Below are 22,375 nucleotides of genomic sequence, written 5' to 3' on the forward strand. Positions count from 1 at the left end.
ATATATGTGGAGAGCTTTCATGTTAGAGGAAAGTTTCTTTTGTTAAAAGACTCTTTGCATCCATGAGAACTTAAAATTAAAGAGGAATAAAATTTGTCTCTGTGCTAAGTTGCTAATGAATACTGGTTTCTCTTTCCCAAATSGTAGGCTTTATAAGTGTTTAAAAATGCTGATACAGACAAGGTTTGAGACAAATTAGGGTCTGGTGTTCATGTCCAATATAGTTCCATACTTTTTGTCATGTCCTGATGTCATTTACAATTCCTGAAGTCTCCAATGCTAAATTTTAAGTTTTATCAGAGGAAATATAACAAAATCCATTTCTCTGTAGGAAGAGAGATTTTACAAGAAGTACTTACTGACAAATAGCGCCGGTACTTTTTGCTTGAGCAGGTGAAGGAGGGAAGAACTTTAAGGATAGCAAATTCTGTTTAAAGCTGCCCTTGAGAATACTCTTGGTCATTCAGCAGACTGCTTTACTTGGTCCTTAAGGAAGCTGAAATTATAATAGGCAGGTGTGTTGCATGTTTGTTTTTTATTATTTTTACACTGAAATTTATGAAGCCAGTGAAACTCTTATTTTGTAGTAGTCTTCCCCCAGGGAGCACACATTGTTGAATCTCATGCCTTTAATAAAATCTGCAATGGAACTGAATCATTAGCACAAACTTCCTTTGTACAAGTTAAGTAGACATTGGGTTTGCATATGGCTATTTTGTTTTTTTTTCTTTCAAATGATTGTAACAGATGCCTTCATTCCGTTCAGCTGTAAAAATTCCTTTCTCTCATTGCGCTGTTCTTCAGCTAGTACAGGTTCTTTATGGTGAAACAATACACACATATAAAAGTCTTTGCTGTTTTCTTTTTCAAACAGTATTTTATTACATAACAAAACAAAAGAAGGCCACAAACAGACTTTTTCCTTTGTATTTAAAGAGAAGGAATATAAAAGACAGCTGGCATCTTATGAAGGCCAAGAGTTCTAGCTACACAATCTGAATTCTTTGTGGAGCAGGAGCTCTTTAAACAGCTCCTTAGGAGAAGTGCACAGAGATGATTGCAACGTTTTTCAGTTCAGAACAGATCTGCACAAAATTAAGCAAGGATATTCAGCAAGCCAGGAAGGCAGAACGTGTGGAAATCTGATAGCAGCATTGTGCAGTGCAGTATCCAACTGTGGACATTTTAACTGAAGCGTGCACATGCAGCGGAACAAGACTCTAGTTTTCTCTTTGAATATTTGCAATATTTTTAATTCTGATTTACAATAAGTAATGTGACTAATCCATTCTCCTTCTCACTGCTGTATAATTATCACTTGTGCAGCACATCTTGGCTGCTCTTAACACTTACAAGGCCTTGATATATAGCTAAACATTTCTGACTCCATCTGGTACAAAGAGAAGTGACACAGAAGTGCTCCCCAGCCAGTTTATTGCAATATAATGTAAATCTGTTATAATGCAGTTGATGGAAAGTGCAGGGTCTTCCATGAATCCTGAAGGCTGTTATGCTGCCCTCTGAAGCTTCGCTAGTTTTAATTTTACATTACCTGCCATTAATTAACTAAGATTCCTCCTCACTGAATCACATTGCCAGAATACTGCTCTTGGTCTCCGTGTTCCCTTTCTCCTCCTAATGATCTCGTCCACCCAAGTTTTCCATCCCAGTCTTTTGCTTCTTTTTTTCTTATAAACCTGCAGCCTTCTAATGCATCAGAACAGGTAGAACCATGCGACTGACCCACCATAATGCACTATATTGTCCACTCTTGTGTATAGGAATACAGTAATATCCCTTCAGATTTCCTGTGTGCCTGCTGTGATGCTCTCTGTTTTCTGTGTCCAGAATTCTGCAGAACCCAAGCACAGCAGCATCCTGTACCTAGGCCCCTGGTGTGGTTTATGTCCAGTAAAACTTTGTCTACATCTTCTGTGGTATGTTAGCTGTGTAAATATCATTGTTTCTTCTGCTCAGCATTTTAGTTTCTTCAGACTGTCAAATGAACCTCCAGGCAAAGAACAGATTTGTCGTCTTATATGGTAGCAATCAGAGCTCTCCTTTCATCCCTCCATCACTACTGTAACACCTGTGATCTTACTGCCTTCATGTACAAAAGCCATCTTACACCCGGAGTGTGCTGGTGGCTGCGAGTTGGTGGGGTCTGTAGACAGGAACTGCGGGGATTGTATCCAGCATTAAGAGTTACTACGTACTTATTTTCTATTTGTATTACTGTTTGGAATGATAGAATTTTGTTCAGTAGGGTGATTAAACTGTGGCAAGTTAGGTAAAGTTAGATCGTAATTAAAGTACTATTAAAAACACCTGTAAGTAATCATTGGCCCACTCCCTCAGGAAAATGGCAAAAAATGACCTTTGAAATAGAGTATTTCATCTAGAATCTTTATGTATGCCATCTAACGTGGCATGCTTTGTCCCCAAGTAATTTGTCTGGAAGTAATTGAATGCAGTATTTCAGAAATTGTTAAAAATGAGGAGAACATTGTATTTTCTTGCAAGTTGTTCTCCAGCAGACTAAGGAGTTACACATGGAAAAAGTTGATATGTTTTCGTGGTTGCATTAACCAGTCCAACCACCTGGATATGTTAGAGGTGGAAAGCAAAGGTTAATTAGATACAGACTTTAGATCTGTTACGTTATTAACAATGGAGGTCATCTTGTTCCAGATAATAATGCCTCACTTTGTAAATCTGTGAACACGGGAAAAGGCAGAATGGTGTGTTGAATTTGCCAAACATTTATTCTCAAATATTTAAGGTTAGAGTCTTATGTTCTGTTGCATGGGAATGATTTAAGATTAACATAAAATAAATAAAATCTGTACTTATCTTTCTCTTCACAATAAATTTGGTGTAGTATGGATACAAGTGTCATTTGTATTTTCTTATTTGTCATGTGTCCCAAGTGCTGGTGGTTTTTTGTGGAGAGTTTGGTGTGGCTATTTGCATTAAAAAAACCCTTAATTCCAAATTCGAATAAAATTTAAAACTGGTAGATTTTTTTGAAACTTAGTAAAAAAATGCTGATTTTTTTTAAGCAGAACTGATTTGTTTCTAACTAGTTCTAGAAAAAACTCTTGAAACCTCTGAAATACAGATTTAGTGAAAAATTTTGTTCAGTCCCCTTTCCTTGTGCTCCAGCAGCAGGGTGACTACCATATGAAATAATCACATATGAAGCTTTCTAAAGCTTTCCCCTCATCCTACAATAGAAGTTACCTGTTTTTTATTAAAAACAATTCTTAATTTTTTGTTTTTTTCCTTCCTTCTTTTCATTACAGAGAAAGTCCATTGTTGCTGTGAGTTTCATTGCAGCATTCCTCTGTCTGATTATCGTTCGTCTCACAAATGAAGTTAACTTCCCTTTGATCCTAAACTGCTTTGGACAAACCAGTGTCAAGTGGATACCATTTTCTAATGGTCAAAGGCGGCCTACAAGAACTCACTATGGATATATAAATGTGAAAACGCAAGAGGTAAGACCTTGTATCAACACAGTGCAGCAAAAAGGACCAGCAGATCTATCTTTCTCTCTCTAATTTCAAGTAACTGCCCAGTGGAAAAATTAAAACAAGCAATATTTCTGAGTAAAGTATCTTTTAAAAGTATGTGACCATTTAAATGACCATTGAATTCTTTTAATTTCTGTAATGTCTACAATAGATAGAACAGTGGGCTGGCCTCAAAATAATGCTTGGTTACAGTGAAGATTAACATTTATACAAGCAAGAGAATTTTTCAAATTAATTTCAGACCTTCAGTCCCTCAAATTCAAAGGAAATTTTCTTGTGTGTCTTTCTGATAGAAGTCCTAAAAACTTTTAATTTTGCCTAGGATACCTATGTAAGAGCTAGTTTATCTGTGTTTCTATGTACATAGAAGAGGAGAATGACTTATGAAAAAAAACATGTATGAATGTAGAGAAGGTATAGAGCTAGAGATTTATTGGGTTTTTATAAAAGTTTTACATTAACACTTGGTAGTTACTTGAAGGCTAGGTGTGTGTTTCCAGTCTGTATTTTAAAGTGCTTTGACCTGTAGACACCTAGCAAAATACTTGCTTTGAGTTTGGTAAAAGAACATTTTACAGGAATTCCTGATTTAAACTATCTCAGCAGGCAGAGTATTTAATGACACTGTTGGGTTTTAGCGGTGGTGGTGGTGATTCCCTCCCTGCCATCTTCCTCTCTCTGTCTTTGTGTTTGCTGCTTAACACAGGTAGGTGCAACCTCAGAAAATAAATTTACAAACACGAAAAATTTAACTCTTTCTAAAAGTTATTCCTGATTAGTTATAACACCGTCAGCTATGAGAAATATTAAGTTCCATGTACTAGTATTATTTTTCTTTATAAAATTACAATTATTATATTCATATACGGAATGCATTCAAATACAACTTCTATAGCGAATGAAAGTATTTTACTACTTCATGGTAGCCAGCCCTATGAATGTATTGAACAACTTATTTATTGTTTTATTATTAGGGTATTGAAAATGAATATCAGAATGAGAAAGAATTGTAGTTTTTAGGAGGTTACTTCTTTTAAACCTCTGTATCTTCTAATTTTTGTCCACGTAAGATGCAGCATTGAGTATGCTGCAGGCCAGAGTACTTTATCTATAGAGCAAATAAAAGACAAGTACCAGAAAAGAAGGCTGAGTCAGGATGTGAATCCAGTCCCAGTGAAATGAATGGGAGCTCTGCCGTTGAGTTCATGGGGGCTAAGGCTCCATCCAGAATATATTAAATAGGAAAGGGCCAGGAACCCACTGAAAACGGAAGGGCAGTTTGTTCTGCATGTCCTTGGGTTATGTGATTGCCACCGCGCCAGGCAGGGAGTTGGAATGAGGTAGTGCTGTTTAAGTCACTTGATCACTATCAGCCTAACTGATAACTGGAGAGGAGAGGAGCATGCTAATCTGTTTTTATTCACTATTGCCTTCATCAGAGATTAGATGTAGCTTGTGGGAGCTTTAACTCATTCTTAAATTTGATAACACGCTTGGAAGTTCTAACAGTAAATGGAAATGAATGTCCTGAGAGTTGGTGGCCAGTATTGATTAGCAAGACATTTGTCTCAATTTAGCTTAGGTCATGAAGTACTCCTTAAACTTAGTAACTTTAATTTTTTCCCCTTGTATTTGCAGATTACATTAATATTTTCTAATTAAAATGATAACAAAGAAACTGAACATACCTTGATAACAGAGAATGCACTATATTCTGATTTAATTGTTCCCTTTGTGAGAGAAGTTTTATTGTGCTGCCTATGTGAAAAGCTTTCACATGGCTCATGTTTCTCACACATACTTACTTTTGCAAAATGGGAGACTACCATCTCATCAATGGGCAAGATCCAGAAAGTGATAAAATTATACCATAGTGAACTATCAGAAAATTATAAGATGGAACAGAAGAAAGGAGAGAAAGCTTTTAAATACATGAATTATGGCTTTCTCTTTTATTGAGAGAATATGTGCACACCTTTTGAATACATTCATGGTCTTCCAGGATCTCCTTGGAAGGCTATCACCCCACTGAGTCCAATGTCTCTCCTGCTGTCCAATAATATTCCATTCTGTTCATCAGCTGCTTCCAACATCCTTGTCCTTTCTTCACCGTTCTCTGTTCTCCTTTTCCTCTTTCCTTTAGGCTCGTTTCTGAGGCAGAGGAGCCTGGCTGTGTACAGCATCTCAGAGACCTTCTAGTCTCAACTTCTCAATGCATTACTAAAATAGTGTGTATACACACACACACACACACACACACACACATAAAAAAGGCCAAAAAAGCAGAGTAATTTAGCACCAACCCATTCAGTCATCCGACATGACGGGGAAGCTAGAAAATCTAGATGAACTACTTCGCTTCCATTCCCGTCCCTCCCTCACATGCTTACTTTCTGAAGAAAAAGGAAAAACAGCCCTTTCTCCTGAGGATAGAAGGAGTTCCTTTCCTTTGGGTAAAGCTGAATGGGATGGGACTTGGAAACCTTAGGAGATGTTGGAAAATCAGTTACTAGGTAGTTAAGGCTGAAGGGATCAATGATTTGTATTAAAGAAGTTCAGGAAATATGGTCATACAAACATTCGTATTTATCTCAAGTAGAAACCAGTGACATGTATATTATTGGGTGTGATCAAAATAGTGCAGTGAAGGCATATTTCAAGTGTATTGTGTATTTGACTTGACAGAATAATACTATGTAATTTTTTATCACAAAAAAGTCTGAAAATGTTTTAAAACTACTGTAACTAGATTATATAGGAGTATTTAATATAAACTGTGAAGAGATACATAATTTAATCTCTAATTAAGGCTGTGCATAATACAGTGTTGTTGCTATGGTTTCCCTGATTTGTAGCTATAGCAACAGCTTTGGAAAAACTGACTTTATGTACAGTAAACATACCATATTTGAAGTATAAATGGATATTAAGTGTTGTACTATACTGGCCTGTTAAGTCTATGCACATTTTAGTTTTTTGACAAGATATTTCTGAAATAGATGATTCTTCACCTAGAATATTTGCATCCAGTCCCTCCCCTCCCCTCAATACAAGAGGGTCCCCTCCACAGTGTGATCTCTTGTCCCCTTCCAACACCCACATCTGCGAGGACTCCCTGAGATCTGGGAGAGACTGTGGCTGCCTGTTTTGCAGTGTTGCTCTCTCACCCAAGTACATGAATTTTGACCTTACAATGAAAAGGAAGTGTATGGATAAGAAGACTCTACAGTCTTTTCTGCACATTATTTCCTCTGCTTTGTATCTATAGATTTTGGTGATAGTTCCTATGAAGTCTATCTTTAAGAAATATCATCTGCCTATTTTGTGAAGTTATTTTTATCTTATTCCTGGTATTTTTTCATAGTAAGTATTACTTTGATATAATACTACAACAGTTGCCTAATTGAAACCTATTGTTGTTTGAGTAAACTTCGCAACCCCTTCGCCCTAAGCTGATGTGGTGATTCTTCTTGTGCTTCAAGAATGGGCAAGTAGATAAAAAGAACTAGGTATAAAAAAATATAACCTTCCTTCCTCTTTTGTACCACTCCTACTCTACAAAGAGTTCTGGTAAAATTAATGCACATCATGTATTTAAATTGCAGCATTATGACATCAATTTAAAACCCATTAGCAGTTTGAAACTTTATGCTGAGCAAGTCTAATAGTGTTCCTGGATGTTTGATTGTGCTTCCACAAAGGTGAATTTTGAATAGACTTTTATTCTACCATCAGTATTAAAATAATATAGCATTTTCTTACATACGTAAAATTTGAAATATAGCTGCAGTAGCACTTGAAACATAATTATAAGAAGTATATTCAAGTACTATACAAGATTAAAACTGTTCTTGGAAAAGGGTAACTTCTGAGATGACCTAAAGTCCCTACATTAAACTGCAACTTTGAGAGATCTAATGGCTTAATCTAAAATGAATTCTGAGGGAGAGAAAAGGTTTTGTGTCATGGACATTGAAGGATCTCATAGTATAGTGATGAGCACAGGGTAAATATCCTAGATACAAGGAACATGTATTTTGCAGTTATGATTTTTTTAGTTGTATTGTAATTAAAACAAAAACACCCCCAAAACCCCTCATCAATAAGTATTGATAGCTAAGAAATAAATTTGGATCATATTATTGCATACAGTTTTGTCCTGTGACCAGGACAAATGAGTGTACAAGCATTAATTGCTTGCCAGTTGTGGCACAGTGAGGCTGTTGCCTGCTCAAAGCTGTTGAAGACTCAATTTATTTGCCAAGACATAAGTATTTTTTGTCATTTGAAATTTTTTGACTGACCAAGTCCCCCTAGGTCTACAGCTGCTTGTCCAGGAGAAACCCATAAATTCTTTGTGGATGTCTCAAACATGATGGGGGATCTCAAATGATACAAGATACCTATGTTTGAGCAACTGAACTGATGTCTTAATGCCTAACACAAGATGCATTCACTAAACAAATTTTTGCTTTTTGCTTGAGTCCCCACTGCCCTCTTCCTCTTCCCAACTGTTTTTATGCCTGGAAGAAGAACCTTCAGAATAAGCTGTAAGGTCCACCTGTGAAACCACTGTTGTGAACCTAGAGGAGAGGWAGTAAGCGCAGATGAAGAGAGTCCTGGATAGAGTAAATCCTGCCAGCCCAGCCTTTTTCTTTCTATATATATGGAATTAGCTCTGTTTTTTAAAGCAGCCACAACTCTGGTGGTGCCTCATGAAGAAAAAGTTAAGTGCCAGGATAAATATATCAACTATTCTATACAAAGGAATTAAATCTGCTCCATATAGAGCCTGAATGTGATGAGCTAAGCAGTTGTGCCTGTGTGGCAGCTCTGCTTTTTTAAAAAAGGCTAAGGGACTTACAGCTCAATGATTGACAGTAATCTCTTTGTGCCATCAAAATTCAATCCATCTCATCCCAAAAGAATCTGGACTGGTAAAAATAAATATTTATGATGCACAGAATCATGAGCTGGATCCCTGTTGATGAGAGCTTACAGGCTATACTGGAAGAGTTGCCTGGTGTCATAGGTTTGCCATCCCCCTTGGTTATAAAAATTTCCAGAAATTTCTTCTGCCTTCTTGAAGATTTTGTACTGCCAGCAAACAGGAGGCTTTATGTCGGATAATAGTAGACTACATACTAGAAGGTGCCAGTTATGTTTTCCTCGTGAGAAGTGTGGAGGACACCTCTCTAAATGAGAGACGCCATGAAAATTGTCTTGAGGGAGAAACAGACAGAACTGAAGTTTTGGAGCTAGCCAGCTTCATAGACAGATTTCTATCAGTAGAGTTTGTTTTTAGCTAAATGTCAGATGTATAAAAGGACCAGTCAAGGTGAATGGAGTATTCTTTGGACTGGTAAGGAAGAGAACAGATAGCTTTGGCGTAATAACTTCCTGAATGAGTCCAAACCACTGGGGAAATCATGGGAAATCATGGAAGGTGGGCTGGCTGGCGTAATAAACAGACAAGGATGAGGCTTACAGTCAGTGGAAGGGAGGAGAAACTCTGTATAACTTGAACATGTTTTTACTCTGGATGAGAACTGAATTCTATTACTGTGATGTGTTTTCAGCCTCTTTGTCAGTAATATTTGCTAAATGAAGGGTGGGCTGGTTTGCATTAATAGCAAGCAAGCTGTCCTCTTGGTGTTTCATTTCATCAGCTGAGAGAGCAATATCTTATCACTTGCACACTGAATTTCTGCCCACTACTGCTTCTTAAAAATTAAGATGTCTCCATCATAACACGTCCACTGCCACCCTACTGTGTTTACAACTGGAACATACTTCTCATAGAGATTCACGGTATCCTTTGCCAGCAAAGTGTCCTTAGATTGGATGCAGTGATGATGGCTAAAGTATATTTCGTACTGGTGTATAAAATACACCAAGGAGTAAAAACAGCCAGTGAAAATGGAGTTTTGCTGATACAATTATTTGTACACAAGGGGTTTCTGCTGGCTATGAAATTCAGGAATTTTAGCCCTTTGTGCTCTTGCCCAGCGTAGCTATTCTGGCAGAGCTGAGTAGTACTGAGCTGTTCTGAGACTATTAATATTTCCCTTCAGGGAAGCAGAGTGCCAGCCACACACACAGTCACTCATATGCACATGGGTGCACACGTGAACACAGAAGCCAGACCTTGCTCAAGAGACAGACCCCTAGCACTGACAACCATGCCAATTACTGGCCAGTTTTAAAGCCACTGCCATCTTCCTTGAAGGCCTTTGCTTTCCAAGTTTGCTCCCTTGGCCGTCTGTGATAGCCTGAGTTTGGCAGCTTCAGATTCTGCTGCAAGGCTCTGTGGGTTGAATATATTGCTTTTGTGTCTTGTATTGTTCTCTCTGAGTTGCTGGGAAGTTTGTACCATGTGAGCCTTTCCTGTTAGGCTTTTTGTTAGGTATAAATGTGAACCTTTGGAGTTAAATGCACCTTCAGCTGCTGATCCATGCTTTCCTCTCTCAGACCAGGCTGGAACAGGCATACTGGTGTAGTGCTGTAAGTAAGCTCGGGGACTCTCTTTGAGCAGATGTAGATTGCACCAGCAAAAATTGCTTTTCTTGGGATAGTCTCTCTTGTCCAGATGAATACATTAATCTGTACTACCAAATATGCCTTATATTGGTCTGTATAAGGGCCTACACAGTTGTGTTGAAAATCTCATGCCTTCTACTGGCATTACTACGCTGGCAGTTTGTGCTTCATAGAGCTCTACTTCACAGAGTTACCATATGTGTAACAAGGAGCTGTGGATATGGCTATAGCTATAAATTCTGTCTGTCTATCCATCATAAATCTTTTTTTGAGTTACCTCTATACCACTAAGTGACATTACCACTAACATTGGAAATTTCATGGTAAATTCTGCACCCCAAAGTGAAAAGCAATTCAATCTGGGCAGTGTTAGGGGAAAAATGAAGTTCTGTGTTTATTCAGATAATAGCAGTATTTCTTTCATGTAGCTTTACCTTTCCCCTCCCCATTTGATCTATTTGTCATATTCAGCTAGTCAAAGATTATAGTAATCTGTTGCTTGCTGCCACTCAGGAAAGCGGTCAAATTATGGTTGAGATGCCCATTAGATGAATAAATACGGTGCTGAATGAAATTCCCAAATGAGCACAAAGAAATTACTAGAGTCATTTGGGGATTGTCCACTTAATAACAATTGATCCTCCATTTTTATTCCCCACCCCAAGGGTGCACATTACTGCCTTTACCTTATCCACACCAGTTTCAGTCCTCTTTTCTCCAAGTAATAGCATCATTTTTTGAAGTACAGCTTCTCAGGCGTGTCTCTTTAAGAGACTCTTGTAGTTAGGACCCAGAGTTTTAGATGTGAAGTAGAAGAAAATGCCACAGATCTTGGATCAATATTTCTCCAGGGGATAGAACCTGCTTGCTCCAGTTTTTGGCTGCAAAGAATTCACAAGGACCTTTTATTATTTCACCAGCCAAAGTGAAAGTTGATTTGGGTTGATTTCCTTGGTTCTGGTTCAGCAATGCTATCAACAGTCCCTCCCTTCTGCCTTTTTTGAGTGCTCCTGCCTAGGATTCATATTTATAAAGAGAAAATAAAATTTCTGGAGTGCGTCAAGTTCAAAAGTATTTTTCTAAACTTTTAGAAAATACCAAATACTTTCAGATTCCTATGAAATGCCTGACTACATGCACAAAAATCACTCGAAAGTACTTCCAGTGGAGTGCACTGAAAGCTTAGATCAGCAAATATCCTACAATAGAAGTTAAACACAGTGGTGAGGGACAAAGGTCAGCCTTTAAATAGAAACAGTAACCCAGGATTTGATGACATACAATATATTATGGAATTTATTGATGACTGCCAATTTTGTTCTCTGGTGCTTTTTGTTTAATTAATTAATTAATTTTATTGATTTGGTAACATTTTCTAGCTTAAGATACAACTTCTCCTGTCATCTTGTTTCTAGCATGGGTTTGTTAAAGGTGTGTAATGTCTATTCCATTTCCTCTAACTCTCCCCATTTAGATCCAATGTACATTGTCCAAAACTGCTAGTTTCTTCCTTCAGCCTTTGTCCAAATTTGACTTGCTCTTCACTGCCCAGAATTTCTTTCACTAAGTCATCAAATTACCTCTTCTCCAAAAAAGTGCCACCATTTAGGACAGCTTCTAAGGCACAGCTTGGAGATTTGGGAGCTGAGAGGCTGTTCTTAACAAGCCAGCTACTGCTGCGTTCTGCGCAAGGTTTGGTTCCTGAAGGCATTGAAGATGTGCCCCAAGATGAATGCATTATATTGATCCAGTCTTTGGGTGATGAGTTTTTTGAGAAGCAATTGGCAAGTTAATATGACTTCTAGGTTTCAAACCAGAACCACCCATGGAAAAATCATGTCTCAGCTCAGAGCTCATGCACATTTTAAAATTTCTTTCAGATATGTTTACAAGCATAACTTCTTTCTCAAATGGACTGAGTCTCAAAAAGTTCATTTTCAGCCATACCAGTGTCTCCCAAATGCTGGGAACTGGCACTTCTTCAGAGTTTTCTAGGCCACTCAGGCTCTCTGGTTAGAAGGCAGAGAAATACAAGTTTCTCAAACACATCGTAGATGGTACTTCTTCATTAATCCTCTCCTTGGTAAATACATTAACAAAGAATAGAGGCAAGATAGGGCTCTGGGCACAGGAGAATACTTTGGAGGTCGAGGGGCAGTCCTGCACATCCGCCATACAGGTGAGTCCACTCTGGAGCTATCCTGTTCGTTTCTGCTCCAGCTGATCCACGGTGTTGGAAGTGTTCTGTCATCACCAGCATCAGTGATAGCTGGAAGATCTAATACCACTACTGTAATACAAATAGTGATGTTTAGTGTTGACCCACTACTTGGCAAAAAACAGCTGGAGGAACAGGAACTAATGGATAGGGACTAGTAGGCTGGAACTCTTAAGAACTAGTCTCAATTTCTGTCCTGCTGCTTGCCTTGACCAAAGTACTTCCTCTCTTCACTGCTGCAGTTTCATCATGTTTATGAAGGATTTGTGTTTATAAAGAGCAGATAACATTTCTGGAGCTTGTCAAGTTCAAAAAGTAAAATAGCATTAATCAGATTGACTCTTCTTGCAAAATGCTCAGGGATCTGCTCTCCCTGATATATTATTACTTATTACCAGTGTACCAGCATTGTTGCCAGAACAGCAACAAAAATAATCTTTGCACTGTACTAATGCTTTATTCTGATTGACAAAGGACGCAGCAATCCAGGTACTGAGGCAGTGGTGTTGGCATATATTGTCTAATGATATATAGCAACTTTCACAGACCGTCATTAATTTTTGCGTGTATTCTGTCTGTCTTTGATAAGCATGTGTAACTCCTAACAAATTATTTTGGAGCTGAGCACAAGAATCAAGGAGATATAGACTTCTGTAGCTATGGAGGCTGGTGATAGTTGAAAATGAGAAGGAAAAACTGACAGATAATTGTAGATGAGAAGTCATTTTCAAGCAGTTGATAAGAGTGATATTGTTTCATGTTTAAAATGAGGAATTGCCTTTGCTGCGCACAATGCGAGGTAAGTTCTCTTGTGAAATCTAAAACATTTGCTGTGTTCAGGCTGTTGATAATCACATAGCAAACAACATTGTGACACTCCTTCCACTTGCTGTTTAATGGCTTGCTCCCTCTCTGGTAGGTGTTATCCACTCTTCATTTTGTGAGAAAGAAATGGTCTTCTGTGAGGTCATTTAGCTAAATAGCGCAGAAATCATTTTCTGCAAACCCAGCTATTATCATAACAGAATCCTTAAAAAAAAATTACAGTGACACTCTGAGGTTTCTGAGATTAGTGGCTTCCTTTAAGGCCTCTATTTCCTCTGGTATTACTTCCAGTCCTGTTCACTGAAACTACAGTGCATGTCTGCCATGAGTAGCATGAATAATGTATATATTTTTCTGCAAGTTTCTGTGTGTGCTAAATAGTTGCGTGTACAAAAAATAAAATCTAGGGCTGAAAAAAGTCAATTGGCTCCTCTATCTCCCTGATAGTGCATAAATGACCCACAGTCCCCACTAACTCAAGTCTTAACCTGTCCGTTTTTATTTTTAGAATTCATGGGCCTTTTCCCCCAACCCTTGGAAGGTCATGCAGTGGACTTACTAGTTCATTTGTTCAGTTTTTCCTCACAGACTGAGATATGGAAAATATTACACCCATTTATACCTCTTTCTTTCCTGCTTCTTTAAACATATCAAGTGTTTCTACTTCCTCATCACTCTCTCTTCTCTTCAAATATAGATATTTGCAGGTCCACATTTACTACAACATTATCCAGGCAACCTCTTCCTTATTTCTCCTAATTCATCCACAGCAAAAGCCCACCCCCTTCTCAGCTGTCTCTCAGTTTCCCAGAGCCCTGCGCAGCATTCAGCTCTAATGGCAGGGAGGAGGTATTGCTTCCCTATGGCAGAACATGTTACCTCTGCTTATAGATCCCATGTTACGTGAGATTTATTTTTCCAAAAATCTGTTRGATGTTTTTTCACCTGGTGCATCACTTTGCAGTTTCCCAAGATGATGCCCAGCTTATTACCTTACTCACATGTTTCTGCTCTTTCTGCAAATTCCATTAATTTTCTCCTGAAGATCACCTTTAAAAATAAGGCATAAACATGATTTAACTAGGAAGAGATCGTAAAGATTTGTGTTGTATGAGACCAATTGAAAAAGGTTTATGGCTAAAAGGCAACGTGATTTTTTTTTTGTTCTGTTCCAGTTCATGTGACATAGTCCTGCAAAACTGATTTGAATTAGTCATGGAATTAAGACTTTTACCCTTAGTTTTTCCATTCAAACTTAAGTAGTTTTCTTGCAGTTTAAATGGTTACATTTGTTAGAAGAACAGCTTTCATTATGAAATGTGCCAGATCTATTAAGAAATTAGCTGTTCATTTTATGTACATAAACACCTGGTTTTTATACACATTTGTACTTCTTGTACATTCTGATTAATTGTGCAATTATCTAGGAAGTTGTATTCAGAATTTCTGAAAATAAGTCCGTTTATCAGTCTTTACTAAATCCAAAAATGCATCCAGTAATTTCCCTTCACCCACTAAAGTATGTCATTTTTCTTTGAAAAGTCTAGTTTGTCTGGCAAAATCTTCATAAACATAAATATAATTTTTGCAGTTACGTATCACTAACAGGCTTTTCCGCATTAGATGTGAGTGAGTAGATATTATTGTATAATACTTCTTAAAAACTGTTTAAAGTGTAGAATTGCTAGAGGATTTATGAATGCAGCATTTCTGTTTCTTTCTGAGTATCTCAATACTTGACCATCATTTACTTCTGGATGCAATGAAATATTTGTCTACCTATGGATGTGCTAACTTTCCATTGCTTCATCTGTATTCAGGATAGGATAATCTTTAAAAAATGTGTTCTACCTATCAGGTAGTGTCTATTATTTACCCATCTAGAGAATTTGGGAGGGTAAATGTTTTTCTAGATTCCTTGTTTACATCTTCTCCCAGTATCCCTGTAAATGCTACCTCAGGTTCTCCAGCTCCATGGAACCTGAGCGTGTCTGGGAGCCTTTTCCTGTTAAATAAATTTGTTATTATGTCAGATTCACACCCTAAATTCTGCCACCCTTTGTAAAGCGCTGGTCACAGCTTCCTGCGTTTCTATAGTCTTTCTAGGTTGAGAGCAAAGGTGACTCAAACACATGGAGCAAACATCCCTATCAACAGCTGTTACGCTCAGCCTATGCTCACTGGTATTTTAAAAACTCATATTTTGCCCCATGATAACCAAACTGTTTATGGTAATCAGTAATATTCATGGATGTAGTATAAATTCTACTGTGAAATGATGCCCAGTTTCATTTTGCAGCAGAAAATGAACTTTGCGTGAGCTTTGGTCTGTAGGTAATAGGTTCTTGAAGGCTTAGAGCATTACTTTTAGCAAAATACTAATCTGGCAAATTGGCGCATTTAAGAGTCATCCACAAATGCACCCTTTTTTGTAGTATTCAATTGATTGTAACAATTATGGATGCTATATAATGGTGCCATCCGTAAACCTTCTAGTGTGGTACTACCTAGAGAATTTGTTACTGATGAAATCATTATAGTCTTGTAGAAATGAAATAGGTTGCTACTGAAATTGCTCTCAAAATCTAATTGTAACTTCACTGGAATTTTTCCCATGCTGGAAGTTAACTATATGCGTATTTTTTATTTTTATAGAAGCGGCGTTTTTATTTATATGTTTAATTTTATGTTGCTATCTACTATGTATATATTAGGTTTTGGTTCTCGTTTTCAGTTGTGGGTCAAAAATAACTTCAGTCCAGTTTGCATTTTACCTGATACTCTTCCATTCTTAATTTGCCTGTCACATGAATAATAAAGCAACATATTTTCTTCCTTGAGACCTGCCCAGGATTGCTCAAATTAACACAACAGAAAACACAATTTTATCAATATTAGTAATTTTCTTTTAAGGGCTTCTTTGGGGGAAAAAAACAAAACATGCTTTATAATTTCTTGCCTGCAAATCAATTCAAATTCCCATTATTATTATTATTATTATTAAATCAAATCTCTTGCTATACCCAAATATTTCTTCGTAGGCTTGTGATTTCTCCTTCATCTTTGGTTCAGATAGCATCTGATTAAAAAAAGAAAAGAAGTCTTGTTCGATTTGGTTCAGGAAGAATGGGTGAAATCCTTGATCGGCGTGGAGGATTTCTGTGACGGACCCCATTCACTGAGCATGGTGCACCATGCGTTCATGCCATCCTGTTGTAGCATCTCTGTATTGTTCGAACTGCTATTAAAAGTTGGGATATTTCACCATGTTCAGAGTGACAACCTGACAACCATTTGTAATTGTACCTTTCTTTCTGTCCACTCTTGATCTTTTAATGTAGTTTTATCCTATAAAAGCTAAAAATATCTGGGTCTGTTCATCAGCCTCTCTCCTCCTAGTCACAGTGCCAGGGCACAAATGGAGTAGACAGCCACCCACCATCACTTTTGCACCCACCAGCAAGAGAGTAAAGTCAGCTGCTGGGCTCAGAGGAAGATGGTGTAGAAATTACTTTTGTTTCCTATACTCTTATGTTTCTTGTATTTGCCTCTTCCCAAAGAAGCAGACTGAATGAAAGACACTAACTTAAGTTCCTAATTTTTATTTTAAATTTGCCTTCAGGAAAACAGAAATTCAGGAATCCGTGTATCTAAACACTTACAATATATTATACAGTATATATAAAGTGTATTAATGTATTCTTGGACTTACTCCTCTAATTATGCTTATAATTGCTCTACATTTCTTCCTAAACAGAGAAGGCTTTGCAGAGTAAGGAGGTCAAAATCATTGACATGGTTTGAATAGTCCATGCATATCTATTATTTTGTTTGACAATTGCTGCCAAAGAATCTCAGATACCAGAAGCTGTTTGTTAGGAGCAAATATTGTGAAGACGATCATGCTTATGTCCTACTGTTGTGAAAATTGCCATGGGATTGTTACCTTTCACCCAGGTGGTCCCCACTGATGGGCAGAAATGACCTTGATGTAATGTCTCCTCTGAAGGCAGGCAGTTCTAACCATGCAACAACATTCCCCCAAACGCTCTGTTGCAGCGTCAGCATTGGCTACAAACGCATGCCCGGAGATGTGCATCTCTGACCTTCTAGCATAGAGGCAATAGTGCTGCCAGCTCTGCTATGCTGACAGCGGAGGAGTTGTTTTTGAAATGCAGAAGTAAAGAAACAGAGATAAACACACAGACTTCTGCTGTGGCAGTACAGCCCTAGAAAACCTTACCTTCAGTTAGCAAATTATTTTGTTTTCCAGGTTGGTGGGAGTAATTTGCTTCATTAATGCAGTTTTACAGCATGATCTATTCAATTTTTTTCCCAGAATGAGTTCTTCTAGCAGAATAAAAGCCCTTTGAAAATTTTGATTTATGTTATAGACACAGAATTAAATAGTGCAATTCTGGTTCAGTATCCGGCAAAGTGGTGGGGTCAAGGTTTGTGGTCTGTACTTTCTAAGTGCTGTGCATGGATTTACACGCCCACAGCTTTCATTAGCACTAACGCAATTTGTACATGTGGCCCTGTGCAGTACTTTGGGAATGGAGCCCTCAACAGAGAAGATATTTACTGCACTGAAGCTCCTGTGGGGAAATAAGAACAGCTGTGCTCCAAACAGAAAGCACACATCTGAAGTAAGACAAGCATACTGAAAATTATATCCAGGCAGTTAAGGTTTTTATTTGTACATACTGCTATGCAAAACTGAAAGGAAATATCACTCTTCCAGGATAAATATGGCTTGCAGAGCTAATAGGAGAAAAACTCTGTCAACAGAAAGGATTTTTGGTGATTATAAATTTTTTGTGCTGCTGTTCCTGTAGTGTTGATATAAAAGAAATACAATTAATATGTAAAAGCTCTGTCACTTTGCTAATTATGTTTTACCATCAGTGAGGTGACCTGCTTATACTTTTGAATAGTCAGATGAAATTATTGCTTGAGAACATATATTTGCATATTATTTATTTTACTGTTTTAAATCTTCAGTTTCAAGACCTGCTGTGCACTAGAATTGAGCATGTGAGAAATGCTTTACCTGTCATTTTATTGTAGGATCCTTCTATTTGCTCTCATTATGTCTATAGTTGACCAGTAGCTAAACACGCGTCTTGTAAGGAGGACTTTGCAAAAACAAATTGTAGTTCATTTTAACTTTGACTCCCGGAGTGCGTTTCAGTGCCTAAAATGTGCCCCACTGTGGTTCCTTGGAACTGACTGTGCCCTGGTGTTCCCCGTTCCCTGTAGGGTGATGCCTGGAAGGTCAAAGTTGTAACTCCACAAATCTCCATAATTGGGGAGAAAAAGGGTTTTTTGCGGACTCCTAATGCCTCTCTAAATAAAAGGACCATACTAATACTTAGCCTTCACATATGGTTTTACCTGTGGAGAGGTTTAAGGTGGGGAGGATCTTTCTGAGTAACAGTAATATAGCAAATTCAATGCAGTTCTTTCTGAAAGAGTTTAAGTTTCAATTTATGCATTTTGCAGTTTGGGAAAAATGAGACCTAGAGGTTGTTACTTAGCTGAGACTGCAAAGAAGATCAGCAGCTGGCCAGACCAGACCAAACTTCCCTAGTCCAAGGCCCCTCTTCCAACCATAAGACCTGTGTTTCCCTCCCAAGGGATCTCCAGAGGATAACGTGAGAGGTGCAAAAAGCAATTTAGTATGTAGTCTTACTAAATGGCTCTTAATTAGGTTATGTGGGGTATTTTGGAATATGGCTGCCTGGTAGACTCAAAAATTCAGAAGCTTCCTTAATATGAATGTTTTATTTCTTAATGACATATTTGTTTATGGGGGGAAAAGGTATTATTTTTGCCAGAACTGGTTGGAAAAACATTTTACTGATGAAAATCATGACATTATAGTAAAAAAAAACAAAATAATGTGGCTACTAAAGTTGAAGGTGGTATTGCGTTACTGCCACTTCTTATGTTAGTTGAAATGCCTGGGATCCGTGTGGTGGATAGGGAGGTTCTGGCCCTGCCATGGACAGTGTCGGTGTCAGTATCATGCTTCTTGGGGTTTTGCGGTTGCTTAGGTACTTTTGAAGTTGACTTATGAAAAGTAACCTGCCGTACTACTAGTACAGTTGCAAAGTCAAGGTTCAGGAATTGGGAAATGCCATAATTGAAGTCATCTGTCCACTCATGATTCAGACTCCTTTGGTGTATTCGTGGATGTGCATATTGGACAACTTCAATCTCACTCCCTGCTCAGATTTCATTATTTCTGGTGTGAGCCAGAAATGTGTGTTCTTAGGACTGCCACCTCGTTTGCTGAAGGAATAGCAAAGTGTAGTGAAGCAGACAGGACATTACAGGAATGGAAGGAAAGGCTGTCGTGGTTAAGGATTAAATAGCAGCTGTTAGATTTTATTCTTGCTTGTTACAGAATTTCTGTATGATCCCAGTCTAATCAAACCATATTTTTGCTAATTGTGTGTTGTTTGCTTTCTGGCTGCTTATTTTGAGACCCTTGGGTCTGATTTATTAAGCACTGATCTTCCACAGAGAGAGCTGAAGTCAATAGCAGTTTTTTGAATTTATAAAATACCAAAGAATTCTGATTGCTCCAGATCCTGTGTGCCAGCGAGTATATACTTTTAAATTTAATTTATAACTTTTACCTTAATTTCTCAGACCCCTTCTGCTGAAGGGGGCTAATAAGGTCTTCTCTCATTTCTCTTTAGAATGATATTTGAAAAGTGAGGAGCTACTAGAGTATAAGTACTGTGCAACAGCCTAGGTAGAAATTAATAAATCTCAGAGCAGGGTGTGAATAGTGCTCAATAAATGAGGCATGGGGACACACTGAATAATGACAAGAAAACAAAGGCATCAAGCAGCAGCTCATTATGTCAGTCAGTGCAGGCAGGGGTCCAGTGGAAAAAATAGTAGGTGGTCGGGTAATTAAAGACAATATCATAATACACGCACACAAGGTTGCCCAATTAGGGCTGCACAGCAACCTTAATTCTGACACTTGCCTAAATTTTCAATGCTTCATTTTACACATTTAATGTTCTCTGGCATAGTTTTGGTGTATTTACATGTAGATACTCCTTATTGCCTCCTTCATTGCCACACTGTTAATTAGGTAGAACTACTGAGAAATGCAGTTATTTGAATAAACAGGGATTTGCACTGAAGCTTGGATAGCATACTGCAGAGCAGGAAACTTCAGGCTGTCAGAACTTTGAAGGTCTTAGATCAGTGGTGATGAGTCCATTTTCTTTGTTTAATTATTTTTAAGAAGTTAGTAAAGTTTTTAGTGCATAATCACTTCAGTCTCTTTTCTTAAACATTCTGTTACATTTTTTCTGCTTCTGCTTCTACATTTATTCTTAACGGCTTACTGATGATGATGTGGATGAAACATCTTTTTAATGAGAACTGCATTCCTAAGACTCTTTTCCCTTGACTATGAGCAGTCTCTGGCTATGGCCCTCATTTTAGAATATAATTTTATTTCATCTATTTTCCTTTTGGGAAAATATTATCTGAAACCAGATGATTTTTGTTTCTACAGTGAAGCTTTAATTAGCATTATCTGCTTATGTGATTTGGAACTTTTCCGAGTATCAGTGAAGGGACAGGAGAAGGGTGGACAGGAGAGTACAGAAGGTTAATGCAGACATTTTTTCTTGTTTATGCAAATAAAATGTTTCAATGCTTCAGTGATGCTGCTCTCATGAGCTGTGCCTGTGCTATAAGATGGGACTGTGTGCCTATGCTAGTAAGTGGTCTACGTGAAGTAGGATGCCAGCACTCTGAAATACACCCTCTCTTGAATATGGCCAAGGGGTGACCAAGGCTTTGTTCCCTGTGCTTCTCTAGTGAGATGAGAAGACTGGATATCTCAGTTGCTGTTGTCAGAGGCCAGGTTCTCCTTCCCAGCTTGCTGGAGCAACTGGGTGAAAGAGGGGTTATTGGAATTTAAGGACACATATGAGTTAAAGAATCACCTTCTTCAGTGTGTGTGATCCCAGAGGCACCTCCCTTGCTCCAGGACACATCCACATTCACAGTCTTGTTTGCAGAATCAAAGCTGTCAGGTTTCTTTATAAAACTACATTTTTATGTCCTTACTCATGCTATATCTATCTTCATACCAGTGAGACCACTGGCGTCACTAGGTGATCTTCAGCAATAGTAATAGTGTCCAAGCACAAACCCAAATGATAGGTTTGGGATTGGAAAGCCTGAAAAAATCAGCCTTCTTTCACTTTGCTTCTCCACAACTTGATAACCCAATTATTTTCCTTCCCTTTTCTAAGATTTTGCCTGAAATAAAAAGCTGTCATAGTGCATGCAAGAAGTCGTAGACAGAGGTCTCTATATCATGTATCAAACCATGCAGACATCATCTTTAAAAGCTATGTATTTGCATTTTTTTCCAAAACCCAGTGGTTCTTGGACTTGCTGTCAAAACTCTCAGTAATTAAACATTGCTGCATAGGAATGAAAGGATTTTTTTTTTTTTAACATTCTATAAGAAAAGGAGTTTTAGCAGATGAACAAATGAAGCATAATGTAACTTTTAAATGACAGTAAATAACCTGCAAGTGCCCTTTCACTTGTACTTAGTACTTGTTCTTTATTTTAGTTTTCCATTGGAATTGCTTTAGCTGTATCTTTGTTGTTGTTGTTTAGCATTCAGGAATGATGTATTAAAAAATCTCTAAGACACAGAAAACCTTTTATGAAATACCTAAAAAGTATTGAAAATAGATGGCTAACTCTGAAATTATATTGACTCTTTTATTGCAGTTTTTATATCCATTTTGTCATATTTTTATAAAGCTTTCTACTTTTATAAAGCTCTCTGTTTTAGAAACTGTATGGAAATCATTTGGCAATGAATTACATTATAGCATAGCCTAAAATTATTGTTTTATCTCATATTGTGAAGTGCTTTGTAATCTTTTTTAAGACTTAGGTTGGTACATTTTCTGACAGTCTCAGAATAACTGTAAGTTACAGAAGCTTTCCCTATCCTTTATTATTTTGATATACAGGAGTACTATTTTGAGTTCCATATCTGAATTTTGTGACACATTTTTCACTTTTATAGTTAAGGATTTGTGGAGTCACATATTCCTGTAACACCCTGTTCGTGTGAATTAGAATTAGAAACATGGTGTACTGCACATAGATGTTCAGATGATAACAAGTGCTGGATGGCAAGTCAAGCCAAAGGACATGCAGAGCTCAGTATCTATCCGGAACATTTTAT

The 22,375-nt window shown here is 37.7% G+C and overlaps 1 protein-coding gene across 1 annotated transcript in view; it reads left to right on the top strand.

Moving 5' to 3' along the window:
- ST6GALNAC3 (ST6 N-acetylgalactosaminide alpha-2,6-sialyltransferase 3) overlaps positions 1-22,375 on the top strand; it is a 127,763-nt gene that overhangs the window by 10,893 nt on the left and 94,495 nt on the right. Inside the window, exon 2 of the mRNA XM_026086889.1 lies at positions 3,304-3,500. Coding sequence (XP_025942674.1) covers positions 3,304-3,500 — 197 coding nt within the window. The remainder of the gene's footprint in view (positions 1-3,303; positions 3,501-22,375) is intronic.

The sequence above is a fragment of the Apteryx rowi genome, unplaced genomic scaffold, assembly GCF_003343035.1.
Source record: "Apteryx rowi isolate R43461 unplaced genomic scaffold, aptRow1 scaffold_7, whole genome shotgun sequence".
Taxonomy (NCBI): domain Eukaryota; kingdom Metazoa; phylum Chordata; class Aves; order Apterygiformes; family Apterygidae; genus Apteryx; species Apteryx rowi.